General features: G+C 39.6%; 1 protein-coding gene across 4 annotated transcripts in view; it reads right to left on the minus strand.

Moving 5' to 3' along the window:
* Positions 1–11360, minus strand: part of dyrk2 (dual-specificity tyrosine-(Y)-phosphorylation regulated kinase 2) — a 37817-nt gene extending 26457 nt beyond the window's left edge. The window contains exon 1 of one of the 4 annotated variants that reach the window (XM_041977509.1): positions 11276–11360. In XM_041977509.1, the coding sequence (XP_041833443.1) occupies positions 11276–11315 (40 nt within the window). In that variant the 5' untranslated portion in view covers positions 11316–11360. Of the gene's footprint in view, positions 1–3688; positions 3710–10679; positions 10973–11198; positions 11218–11275 lie in introns of those variants that run through there. The other 3 variants (XM_041977513.1, XM_041977510.1, XM_041977512.1) reach the window with 3 other exon arrangements.
* Between the last annotated feature and the right edge of the window lie 2427 nt (positions 11361–13787).

Genomic DNA, 13787 nt, shown 5'->3' on the forward strand with positions numbered 1-13787 from the left:
CAGGATAGGAGCAAGACAGAAAGAAAAAAGGAGGAAATTCAAACTGTTTCTTCCATCCGCTCGGATGGGAAATGTGACGTCATTAGCAAATTAAGCTCAAAGCGCCAACAAGGACACGGAAGGAATGCAGAGAAAGCAGTATTATGTGTTTAACTGCGACGTATCCCAGACTCTCAGATATGCTGCTTTAAGACTGTATGAGCAGATCGAGACAACAAAGTTAGCTTAAAACTAGGGCTAGGTGATATGGCCTAAAGATTAAAATCTCCGCTCTTTTATAACCAAATCCGATTTCCGATTTTAATCGATTTTTTTTCTATTCTTTTATACAAAACATAAATAAAGTTATTAAAAAACATTTATTTATTTATATAAATGAATGCCAGCAAAACTGAAGCATATAATGTCATAACTTTACCACCATATAAACAGCTTCATATCTGACATAGAAATATGCAACACAACGCCTCCGTGATCTCTTTCCATCTGGATCTTTTACAGGATCCACTGCAGGAATAATTCCCCTGATGAAGGTTGTCTCTTAACGAGAGTTTGTGGGCTACAGTTGACTTCTGCATGTCATAGAGAGCAGCATTTCTCACTGCAGTTATACGCACAGCTAAATGCCAGGCGTGAGTGAAGGGTCACTTCACTGAAAACCTGTCAGACAAACACCGTTCTGGTGTGGAGGGAGGGTTAAGTCTGCTACTAACTAACTATGGAAAAAAAATCCAGATTTTCATAAAAATAAATCTCCAAAAATGGAAAATTCGATTTATCGATTTTATTGATTAATCGCCCAGCTCTACTTAAAACTAAAAGGAATTTCAGGTCTTTTCAACTTGGACTTTGCAGTAAAGAAAAAGATCACGTGGGACATTGAACTGTTGGCAGTTTCAGTCCACACTATCTTAAAGAAGAAGGAAAAAAAAAGATCCAATGCTGGTTCTGTTCTGGGGAATATTGCTCAGATAACGATGCTGAAAAAGCTGCTAAATATAATGGAATGAATAAACAACTGTGTTCAGTCAGAGGCTTCTTCAAGTATCTGCATGACAGAAAGATACAGGACCATCACAATCTGGAACAATATGATTGATAATTATTCAACAGAAAGAGAAAACAAGAAGACAACCACTATGAAACACATTAAAATTTCCCCTCGTGGGATTAATAGAACTGTTTTTTATTTCACTCTGAAATGCTGATGAAATTTTTATCAGATCTGTTTTCATCCTGAAACAGTTTTTCTGCTGAAATCCTCAGGTCTTTACTTTTCATCTGAAAAAGCTTTTAAATTCACTTCATGTTACAGAAATGTGTTTTTAGCTCCTCAGATGGATTTTGTTGGTGTGACAAAAGACAACAGGAGCCGCTTTAACATTACCAGACTAACCATACTCAATCTCCAAACAGGTGTAAGGCTATATTTAACAATGTTAACTAACTCAATCCTGACCTGCAGCAAAATGTGACGGGCTCTTCCTTTTCGTCATGCTCCGACCATCCCACCTTAATCAAATTCAGCTGGGTAGTTTTTGTGTTACCTTGTTAACTAACAAAAAAAATGCAGTGATCACATGCTGTACCTCCACCGCAGCTTGATTTACTGGAGAATAATCAGATCAACTGACATTTTTATCATTTTTTATTTGAGATTTTTGAGTTACAAAAGGCAAATTCACTGACTGAACACAGTCTGCACACAAACAGCCTGAAAACAACACAAAGGTGGATGAAATGTTGAAGGTAAAGAGTGGAGGATCTCTCTGATAACACACAACCTGCAGCGATCATTTAAACTGATGCCACATTTCATTTTTTGGTCCAATCATCACATGAAATGCCCTGAAATCACAGCTCATGGAAAGATGTGTAAAGTCATATTTCACAGTCTGAAAACTTGGCTCATTTAAGTCACATGCAGCACTGTTCAAAGGTGTTCAGCCATTCCTCATTTCCTTATTGTCAGGAAAACAGGGAGTAGGTGCAGCCATCAGACCTGTTTCCACTGATCTCCAGTCCAGTTCTTGTGTCATGTGACTTTTCTCCCCGTTTCCCTTCCTTAAGAACGGCTTCTTGACAGCCATGTTTCCATGGAGACCATTTCTAATGAGGCGTCGGGCCAACAGTAGATGGACCAACTGAAGGTCCAGATACATCTCTCGGGTCCTGGGTCTTTTCTGGATTTGTTCCAAGGATTTTGGGATCCTGTTCATCTGCTGTAGACAGATTTTTAGTCCTGACTCTTCTTCTTTTGTCATCCACGTGTTTCTGCCTCCATGATGAGATATGCCAACTTTCCAGCTAACAGCTCTTTGGGAATCACCTTGTTGATGCTAAAATGCTGTTTTCTGTCACTGTCTGTTTCCTAAAGAAATGGGAACAAATGATGTGACTTTGTGACAGGCTGCTGGCACCAGAGAGCCTAAAGATTCAGTTTTAAGCTGGTTCTTTGTTAAGTTGTTTGTTGTTTATCTAAAAATTTTCTGGTACAAGGACGGGACTGAAAACAAGTAAAAAAGTAGAAAATGAGAAAGAAAAACTTTGAAAAACCTTCAGAAAGTTGGAGAATTATTGATTAAGATCACTTGAAAAGATTACAACAAAGTCAGACTGTTTTGGGGTTTAAAACATGAAGTAATGAGGGCTGGATTAAGACTCCTGCTCAACACTGTGGCTCTGCATTTCTAGTTAAAACACAACGTAAGAGAAAAGGAAGCTAAAAACGATTAAACTCAGCCTAAAACATAAAGCACAGTTCGGCCTCTTATTCTAAATGTCCACGAGTTTTCCTGTTGGCCTCTTGGAGCTGTATCAGCTCCTGAGGACCGCCTGCTCTGCAGTGCACGACAAAGCACGACTTCACCCCTGCAGCACATACTGATAATGTAACTGGGATCTATACTGGAAAGCACATACTGTATCCTGTGCATGCTACCAGAGTGGAACAGCGACATGCTGAATGTGAACTCGACACCGAGCTGGAAATGCCAGAGTGCCGGCGAGCACGCCCGACATGCTGCTCGGCAGGACGAGAGGGGGGATCTGCAGCAACGTGACCGCACACATCCAGCGAGGTGATGCTCGGCGGGTCGCAGACCAACAGCAGCGAAGGGTTAAAAAACAGCAGACACGGGTCAGAAAGTGACCTGGAAACGACAGCGTTCATCCCTGCAATGTGCTGATGTTTTATTTCTGGCCCTCACAGGCCTCTGTAGATGAATCACTCACACTGTCTCAACACCGACAGGCCCAACAGGCAGATGGAAAATAATCAGAGCCATTGGGAGTGTATATGCATGTGAGATGTATATGCTGGGACATTTAGTCACATTCAGAGCAAATTCTAGTGAGATCTGCCGAAGTCGATCTCCTGTCTGTCTTCATGTCTAAACACCTGAACAATAATCCTCTGTTCCAGCTCAAAAAGTGCAGTTTGAAGGTCTAAATCTTTAAATCTCTCCCTGTTGAGCCTCCAGCTGTCTACAATAATCTATGAGAATGAAGATGGACAGTGATGAGCAGCTTACAGCTCGACGAGACTCACATTATTTACAGCAACCATATACAGACATAAGCAGCATTAGCAAATCCAGAAAGCAACAACTGCAATGAAAACAAACTCCGACAACAAATTATTAAGTGAAGAAGGATGAAAACATCAAGAGCCTAAAAGCATCTTTACCTCGTGCTGTTTGCACCTGACAAACGGTCCTTTTCACACGTGCGCTGATTTCCAGTAATTGAACATGTCTGAATCCCCGTCTGATGATGTTCTGCAACATTATGTGATGAAACTCTGATTATGACTTCTAAATATCTCTGCAGACATCAGAACTCCCAACAGGTTGTATTTACTTCAGAAAGTAAGACAACTTTATCCTCTGGGTAAAGCTGGATATCGATCCTGAATCGATTTGATTCAATTCACAACAGCCTATTTCGATTAAATTTCTATTAAATCCTATTCAATATCAATTCATTTTATAGTTAATTGTGTAACACCACCTGTTTTCCTTGAATATTAAAGACATTCTCAGATAACTATCTGAGTATATTTACCTGACAAATTCTGTTATCTGGGTAATCAGATTACTGTAATAACCTGATCTGACACATCTACATTAATTTCTGAAATACCATCAGAACACAGTGATTCACAGCCAGAAATGCTGTGATGGGGAAAAAAAACAAAACAAAACAAACAAACAAAAAAAAACACTCAAATTAAAAAGGTAAACTTTTTAAATGTCCTGGTGAAAGCGTTTCATTCAGCAGAGTCGCTCTAAATATTCTTAAAGTTCAGATCTCAGATAACGTGCTGATGTTAATAAAACCTACAAAGAATACTGGATCCGTTTAAAGTCGTAACACAACTCAGAAATCCCTAAAAATGACGTAGATTCAGCTTGTTCAGCTGTGTGTGTTTCCGTGACGACCTTGATGCTAACGGGCGTAACACAGAGCAGGAGAAAAATATTCCTTCTGCTCCTCCCTGGACCAAGATGTTTCCATCTCCACCTGCCTGAGACAATCTAGAAAACTCTCATATTTTTGTCTCACTTTCAGCTGGTTGTTGTGTTTTCCAACGTGTGCACGTGTCGGTGTGTGTGCTCACTGCCGTGGACACACAGAGCAGCTGTGACATGCTGCCATGTAAACCAGATAAACAGCATCAGACTGTTTACTGTTTGATGAAAGGACGAAGTGTAAACCTGTTCTAGAGGAAATGTGGCTTTAAATGACCATGTCGGATTTACTGTTTTTGGTGACATCACTTCCTGTTGTGGAACGTGGCGGCACCCGCAGTCATAGCATTAGCTGCTAATGTGAGCAGTAATACTCTCCAGAATAATTTAGAGGTGAATGTAACCCACACTGGTGAATGAAAACATCTGAGTTTGACTCAAATCGATCAATCGATTTTTTGAACCTGCGTTTCGTCTCTATCAAAGAAAAGGTTTGAGGAGGAAATGAGCCAGAAATCCGATCCAGAGGATGAAGGTGAGCAGCTCGATGAAGTGCCCGGATGCTGACGTTTTCACCAAGTGTAGCTGCCTACACTTCATCCGTTACCGAGACGCTAGCAGCTGCTAGCCGTTAGCCACAGTTAACTGGCCTGAACGCTACTAGTCATGTTTTACATGGACACATATTCAGATTTAAAGCTCAATCGGAGTAAAAATTAAAAATTTAAAAACACCAGTTGGAAGATTTTGATCCGATCATACTCATTTAGTTCAAAATTTCAATCGGACTGTTACGTCAGCTTGATGTCAATGTATCGTACTCCCACACTTTACAAGATGGCATGTTTTGTGCTGTATTAGAACTGACATTACTGATCTTTATGTGATACAAATACGCTTATAATTTAAAAATAACTTAAAATCATTAATGTGGAGAAACTGAAAGGTAAGACAACAAACAAACACACAAAGCTGTTTGTTTACATCAGTCTCTTCTTCTACTGCCGTTTCCAGAAAGTGAGACAATTTTGGGCCAAATATCAGAATCATTTATTCTCTTTAAACATGGGATGCCTGTAAACGTCACGATCGGTGTAAACTTCTCAGGGTCCATGTAAACAGTGCAGGTACGTTCAGAAAGAGATTTTGCTCATATAAACATGGCTAATGATTGGTCCTGCTCCAGGTGCTTAGCAGGACCCGGTCTTAGCCGCTAACAGCCAGACGGCTCCATGGCTGCACGTTTTAGATAACATGTGTGATCTATACCACACAAAAAAATCTAGAAACTATGTCCAGATCCAGGTTGCTTAAAAAAAAACATCTGGTCTCATAATGGAGAGTCTGAAACAATAAATTAAACAAGTTCTTTCTGCATAGAAATAGTAAAACATGCGTTTCTATGGTGTTTAAAGCCATAAACCTTTTTCTAACAGAGCAGATTAAACAGAAAAAACAAGATAAAAACATGTCAGGTCTCTTCACAGCATCCCAACCAAACAAGAGAAAACTGCTCGAGCGGCAGCTTCTACTCTGATAAAACATTTCAACTCCTCCCATCTAAAACCGTTTTGTTAAACAAAGAGCTGGATGTGTGTTAGCTTTCTAAAAACACCTGTAACAAGGTGGCGTGTTCTTACACAGCTTCTCATCAAGCAAACAGCAGTGATCCTGGAGAAATGTCCTCGAATGTACAATCCACCCTCACACTTTAACACTGACTTTTTAATAAACTTCAACATGAAGAAAAACGTGCACCTCACTGTTAAACAAAACTGCTTTAGCAAGCTGATACGAACTGCTGGACTATAATTTTACTTCACTTAATATAAACTGTCCAATCTTGTACAAATGGCACATACATCACATGCACTGTGGCCATTTCTGGCATTTTAAGACATTTATGTGAAATAAACATGTGGAACATTCATAGAAACCAACCAAAACACATGGTTTCTAGTATCTTTCTCACCCTTTTAGAGCAGCTCATTAGTTTTACTTCACAAAAGCTGCTACTTGTGGTTTTACAAGGCTTAGGAGGAGATTCACAGGCTCTCTGCAGCTCGGTAAGTTGGTTTGTTTTGTCTTCAACTGACAAGATAATGTGAAAGTATTTTGCAAATTACTTCAGGTTTTTTTTGCAGGTGCTGCAGAAAATACTGAGTCTGATCAACAACTTCTAAAACACCTGAAGCATGTTCTCCTCCATTAAAAAATCAAGTAAAATCAAATAAAATCACACAATAACCCAAACTATTATCTCTCCACACATCTGAGTAAATTAAATAATTATTCTTCTAAAACCCAAACAAAGAGAAAGAAAACCTCTGAAATCACCTTTGAAAACAGTATTTGTCTAAAACCAGACCGACTTGCATTCGTCACCGTGTAACAAATAAAATATTCCCCTACAGGAATGATTGACTTCTTCTTCATACAGTAAAGTCTGTGTTTGTTAGTGCAAGACACGAGGCTGGGACAAAAAATGGAGTGAAACTGGAACGCTGCCCGAGGCAGCACAAACTGTCACCACACACCCTGCAGCAGCAAACACACACTGGATATTATAATGAAGTGGTTAGAAAACATGCATGAGGGGGACGAAAGACAGAAACGTGCTGGTGAAGTCTTTGTCTAATCTGAGCTCAAATAACAAGAATGTGGAGCAAATTCTGAATAATCATGATATAAAGAGGCATTCAGCGGAATTAAGCAGCGATCTCGGGCTAAAGCGGCTCCCTGTGTCCTAACTTGTGATTGTTATGTGTTCCAAATGTCTCCGTGTGTCCTTTTATTCTTTACCAAAACATTTCCTGCTGGTTCCCTTTGCAAGATTTGCCTCCACCCCCTAAAAAAATCTATGAGCTGCTAAAAATACAACCAACCCGCTGGATAAGTTCTGCACACATAGTTCAATGTGAGAAAGCTTCAGGTGTTAATTTCATATTAACCACATGTCACCGCAGCCTTCACAGGAAGCTGTTCACCTTGCGATTACAACATGTGAAGAGGAGCAGATGAATGCTTGGCATTCAGAGGGTAAGTCGGCTGGGGCTGGATGGGATCGGCTCGGCTGTGTGACTCAACGCGCCTGAAGTTTTCCAGGTCAGGGTAATCCTTAAACCTAAAGAAGACAAATAAACTTCTTTGGCTTTTGAAGATGGTTCACCGTCGTCCAAGAGGATCCCCTAACATCTAATGGTCTTATGACCCATATGGTCTTGAAGGATATGACCCAACCTGCACTCACACTTAACCACCTATCACAGCAAATCGTCCGTCTCGCTGCATCATCAAACACGAGTGTGAAGAAGTTTTCACCTCCAGGACCAAGAGTTGGTCTTTTTATAGACTCTTCTGGCATCGCGGCAGCTGCATCGGTTACAGCTATGTCTGTCACGATTATTATATAACCGGCTGATGACAACATTTTGAGGTAATCCTGATCATTTTTACACAATTATTGACAAAGATCTTCACACAGATGGAATAAACTACCAAAAATATCATGTTAGTCTTTAAAGATTTAAATGCTAAGCTCAACATCACGGTGCTGCCGTTAGTACGTTTCAGTTCTTACCAAAAGGACAACAGACAAAATGCCATTTTAGTCAGATATGGAGCTAAATAAATAAATAAAATGGTTAACAAAGGCATCACTATTTAAAGAATCCATCATGAACAACAAATGGGGATGTCACAATTATAGATCTTCTCTCTACAATTATCAACAAAATAATTGCAAATTTACAATTATTAAACATTAATTAACTTCCCAACACTATAAATGTGTAAAATCACATGAACACTCCTTATAGGTCTTTAAGTTTTATTTATTTTTCACCTATTTGCCAACATAACAAAATAATATAGAAATAAAGTAAAATAACCAAGAACTTTTAAACTAACCACCACTGCTGTGTGAAGAATAAATGATCCTACATATGAACTCTGGACGCTGGGCCGGTGACATCTGAACAGCCAAAGTATCCGTTAAAAAGACGTATTTCAGTTTTTCTCGTCTGTACAATGCAATGTTGAGCGAACGCTGCTAGACTTGTCACATTACTATAAACCCAACCAGTCGTACATTAGAAAATTTCAAATGACATCAAAACATTAAATTTTAGTCTTATGCTAGATAAACATTAACGTTATTTAACCAAACTACTGAACATTTAACTTTACTTTAGCATAAAAAACAGCCGATTATCCTGCAGGTGGTGAAACATATTCGATGTATTTCCATTTTTATGTTATATTTTCCAGGCTGGTGAGCAGTCATCTGCAATGATACCTTGGTCTTTTTTACTAAAGTCTAACAAAGATGTCTTAATTGGTTTGTTTGGAGGGAATAACTCTTCCTCCGCCGTACTTTCCCATGCTAACAAGCAGCAACACGTGGAGGTTGTTTAACTTTCTGTTGTGGAAGTTGTGCTGATCTGTCGACATGGTTCAGACATTAACTTTTACAGACAGTGATGATATTAAAGGATCTTTATGATAAATCAATTGTGGGATTTAATACCGTGATCAATTGTGAAATTAAGTAATTGTGACATCCCTGACGACAACTACTTAGTAACAAAATTTTCATGATCATCGAGACTCCACACACAGTGACTAATGGTATCTTATTAGGCTAATGTAGTTTAGGTTGATTTAATGGCTAAATGTATTTTGTTTGTAATATAGAAACCATTTTAAGCCTCGTTTATGCGTTAAATACGCGTATGGACAGAGTTTTCTGAGTCAGTCTTCTGCGTCCTTTACATGCTTTTTTCAGTACCTTCAGAGAGCTTGTGGATGTGTACCCAGATGTGGTAAATGGTACGTTACAAACATAAAGGGAACAAACATGAGGCTTTAGATAGCAAATCAACTACAGTTAGTTTATTCTAGCAAACATCGCTGTAAACAGTATCCCGTTTTATTCTTCTAATACTCAATGTACCAGGTATTCATGTCTTGCTTACGCTAATGTAGCAGCTAAAGTTGCCTGTTTAAACTAATATACTAGCTGTACCTACATTAGGCCTGACTAAATACCTGGAAAGTAAGACTAGTAAACCATCATCACAATGCTCCTTACGTTATACAGTTATTTTGATAAAAAAAAAATGCAACAGCAGATGAAATTTTGGGGAGGTTAACAAACGGGCTAATGCTATCTGCTTTAAGCAAAAATAGCAGGTAACAGTACCTTGTTTAGGAAAGTGCAGTCAGGGAAAACAAACAAACAAACAAACAATAAAAGAGTTAATATAGTCTCTTTTTGTTTATAATTTGTTGATGCCAGTTTCAGAGCTCATTTCCAACAGCTGGCTGAGGTGGGGACAAAGCATTAACACCGCAAGGCAGATATAAACATGGATGCCGCCCAAAACCTTTACTTGTAAGGGGTTTCTCATAAAGTATGAAATTTCCTAGACAAAACAAACTTTATTCTTGTTCTTTCCACCTCAAGAAACAGAAAAAAACCCTGTTCTTGCCGATTTAACAGGCCTTTAAACTGAGCTGTGCTCACTCTTGCAGCCCAGAGTGCAGCACCTTCAACGAAACTCAGCAAGCGGACCTGGCTGTCGCCTTCCTATCAATGCCTATGACAACCAGAGCCAATAAATACCCATAACTACTGCAGTCATTTGACCATGGACTGGACGCCAACTACATGAAAGAGGAAGCCAGATAAGATGTCTGACATCACATTCCCGTTTGTGTCATTGTGTCTTGTTTGAGTTAACACAGCAATATTTCTCATTACAGTTGGTTAACTCTGTTACAGTTAAACCTCTTATAATTTTGTTTAGTTTCAGTGGAAACGATATTATGTTATTATAACAGATTATATACCTGTTAATGATAAACATCCCCGTCTCAGAGTTGGAGTTTTACACGTTAAAAGTCAACTGTCTCTATCCAGCTAAAATAGTTTAAATCAAATTATGTAAAAGACTGAACATTATATGTAAAAGAAAAGGGGCAAAAACAAATCTCTGTCTAAAATAAAAATAAGTACATTTTGTTCAGATGGTTTCAACAGATACATTAGCACATTTCAGGCAAACACAGTCGCTCTCACATGAATAAACACACAGCTGAAACACTCCGTAACAACATTCGTTGGTTAATTAAGCAACCTCAATAAGAAAATCCACACTTAAAGAGGAACAAGACATTATTTGGACCAAAGAGAAAGAAACTGACCTCAGCCTGAACAGAAGCGAAGCTGTTTTCCTCCCTGCCAACCAACCCGGAGGCCAACATTCACCAGGCAACCAAAATACACACAAAATGCCACAGACAACCAAATTCACCGTAACACCCACAGACCGAAAATACACGGAGGATCGTTTCAGACGGAACGAACAGTCTGAGAACTGCTGGAAAGCTTTACACACAGCCAAATGAAACATAATCATGCAGTAAACAGAGCAGGGAAACACACCAGGAAAGCTGCTGCTGTCACTTCTCATCTGAAGGCTAAAAATAAACCTGACAGACAGCGAGGAAGACGTCCGGAGCTGCTTCCAGTTGAGCTGCTTCTTATCTGTTTAGTTTGGACACTCAGAGCGCAGCGACTCCTCTGTCTCCCTTTATGAGATTACAGTTAATTTAATGACCAGGGACAGAAAGACGAGCCTTAGGGACTCGGTCAGCTGCTGCCAGATAAGCTAGCAGAGCCTCCAGCCTTCCCAGCAGTGTTTTCCTCCGGTTCTGACTCACTCCGTTCAGATCCAGCTGAGGCGGAGAGACGGCGGTGTGTCTCCGCCGCAGCGAACGGGCTCAGAAGCTGCGCTCACCCGTAGGGAGGACCGAGGCTCCGGGCTTCTTGGTTAACATGGCGGCCGCTCCTCTCCTCTGGTCGCAGACGAGTACAACACCTCCTCTTCCTCCATCTTCAGCTCCTCCTCTTCCTCCTCCTTCTCCTCCCATCTCTCCTGCTCTTTCTAATCCCACTCTAAAATCCTCAACTCTGACTTTTAACTGGAAAATGCTCCTAAAATACACTTTTCATCTCTCACCTCTGGTGTTCAATAACCAGTGACAAATTTATTAAATAATGAATTTATTTAATTACACTAGATTAAAAACTTATTATTAAGCATTTTTGTATGGAAGTCCATTCCACCCGTTTGCAAATTAAAAATATCGACAAAGTATCTCATAATTATGAGATTCAAAGTAATAATTATCGGTTATAAAATGGGAGACAAAAAGTCACAATTGTGAGATAAAGTCAATATTACGGGTTTAAAACTTATTATGGAGTAAAAAGTAATTCATCCATTTTCTTCCGCTTAGCCCGGTCAGGTCGCGGGGGCAGCTGCCTAAGCAGGGAAACCCAGACTTCCCTCTCCCTGGCTACATTCACCAGCTTGTCCGGGCAGATCCCGAGGCGTTCCCAGGCCGGCCGAGAGATGTAGTCAGTCCAGCATGTCCTGGGTCTTACCCAGGGCCCCCTCCCGGTGGGACGTGCCCGGAACACCTCACCAGGGTGGCGTCCAGGACGCATCCTAACCAGATGCCTGAACCACCTCATCTGGCTCCTCTCGATGTGGAGGAGCAGCGGCTCTACTCTGAACCCCTCCTGGATCACTGAGCTTCTCACCCTATCGCTAAGTGAGAGCCCGGCCACCCTGCAGAGAAAACTCATTTCGGCAGCTTGTATTGCAATCTTGTTCTTTCAGTCACTACCGACAGCTCGTGACCATAGGTGAGGGTGGGAACGTAGATCGACCCCGACAACATGGCTCCTAGGATCATTTACTGACTGCATGATCAACAATATGATGGTTTATGTAGATACTAATTCATGAAAAAATACTGCCTGGCAAACTGCACCACGGTAAGGTGGCGGCGCAGGGAAAAGAAAAAGACATTATGACATGAAAAGTCAAAATTATGAAATGAAAATGCAATATTATAAGACAAAAAAATCATTGTTATGAGATAAATTTAATAGTATTGCATAAAAAAGTCCTAATTATGGGATTCAACTTTGTTATTTTGAGGTAAAAGTTATAATTATGTGATAAAAAGTAATAATTATTAAATAAAAAGTAATAATTATAAGATTCAAAGCCATAATACGACAAAAAGTCCAAATGATTAAATAAATATTGATAATTATGAGATAGAAAGTTGTTTTGAGATCAACGTAATTAGAAACTTTTGTTTCATTGACTTTTTTAAATCTCATGGATATGACTGTAAAGATCCCATACTAATGACTTTTCATATGATTTTTATTATCTCATAGTTATGATTTTAAATCTTATCATTATGAGAGACTTTCTCAGTCATTTTAATTTGTCCGTGGCGGGAATGTCTTCCGTACTTTTAGCTTTAGAAACATGTTTAAACAAAAGATTAAACTAAAAATGTTTAATAAAAAGTTAATACTGCCTGTAACGGAAGACTAATACTAGAATTTTTTTCTTTAGACATTGGCTGCTTTTTCACACACTCTCAGTCAATTGAATTCAGTTAAACTTTATTTGTATAGCTAATTCATGACAGTTATCTCAAAGCACCTTTAAGGATACAGTCCAGTTAAATTATAATCCAGTTAAAATGAATCCACTGCTTGATCAAATGGTTTATGTTGACACCAATTCATGTCAAAATATTGCCTGGCCAAGTAAAGGAAACTAACTCATTTCATCAAATATTGTCTTTGATTCAGTGCCCCATCCTGAGCCGCACTGGAAAAAATCCCTTTCCCCAGGAAGGAAAACCACCAAAACCAGCAAGGGTCATCTACCTTGACTGGTGGGAGTCCAGTTCTTGTACCCGACTTTACAAAGAACTGATTTTAAATAGGATCTTTAGGCTCTTTATGTTGTTTGTAGCCTCCCTCAAAGACACAGCCTTTGTTCCCATTTCTTTAGCTGCATCTCTAAAAAAAAGACGCATCTGGACCTTCAGCGGATCCATCTACTGTTGTCTAAAGGCTCACCAGAAATGGTCTCCATGGAAACATGTCTGTCAAGAAGCTGTTCTTAAGGAAGGGTAACAGGGAGAAAAGGCTGAAGTATGTCACTTGACACAAAAACTGGACTGAAGATCAATGGAAACAGGTCTGATGGAGTTCTGGGATCCTGCCCAGAACCCAGACTTTAACATCACAGAAGCAGTGTGGGAATAAAACAGACATTTCTTCTGTCTGAAATAACACCCCCAAAATAAATTTAGATTATCTTCACACATACAAGGGCTGCATGTCTATGTGAGATTACTACAGAAGTGTCAGAATAAAGATGTGTGTTACTGTGTCAGAGTATGTTCACCTGTAGAAACTGTGCTACAGCA

The sequence above is a fragment of the Melanotaenia boesemani genome, chromosome 23 (assembly GCF_017639745.1).
Source record: "Melanotaenia boesemani isolate fMelBoe1 chromosome 23, fMelBoe1.pri, whole genome shotgun sequence".
In the NCBI taxonomy this organism is placed as follows: Eukaryota; Metazoa; Chordata; class Actinopteri; order Atheriniformes; family Melanotaeniidae; genus Melanotaenia; species Melanotaenia boesemani.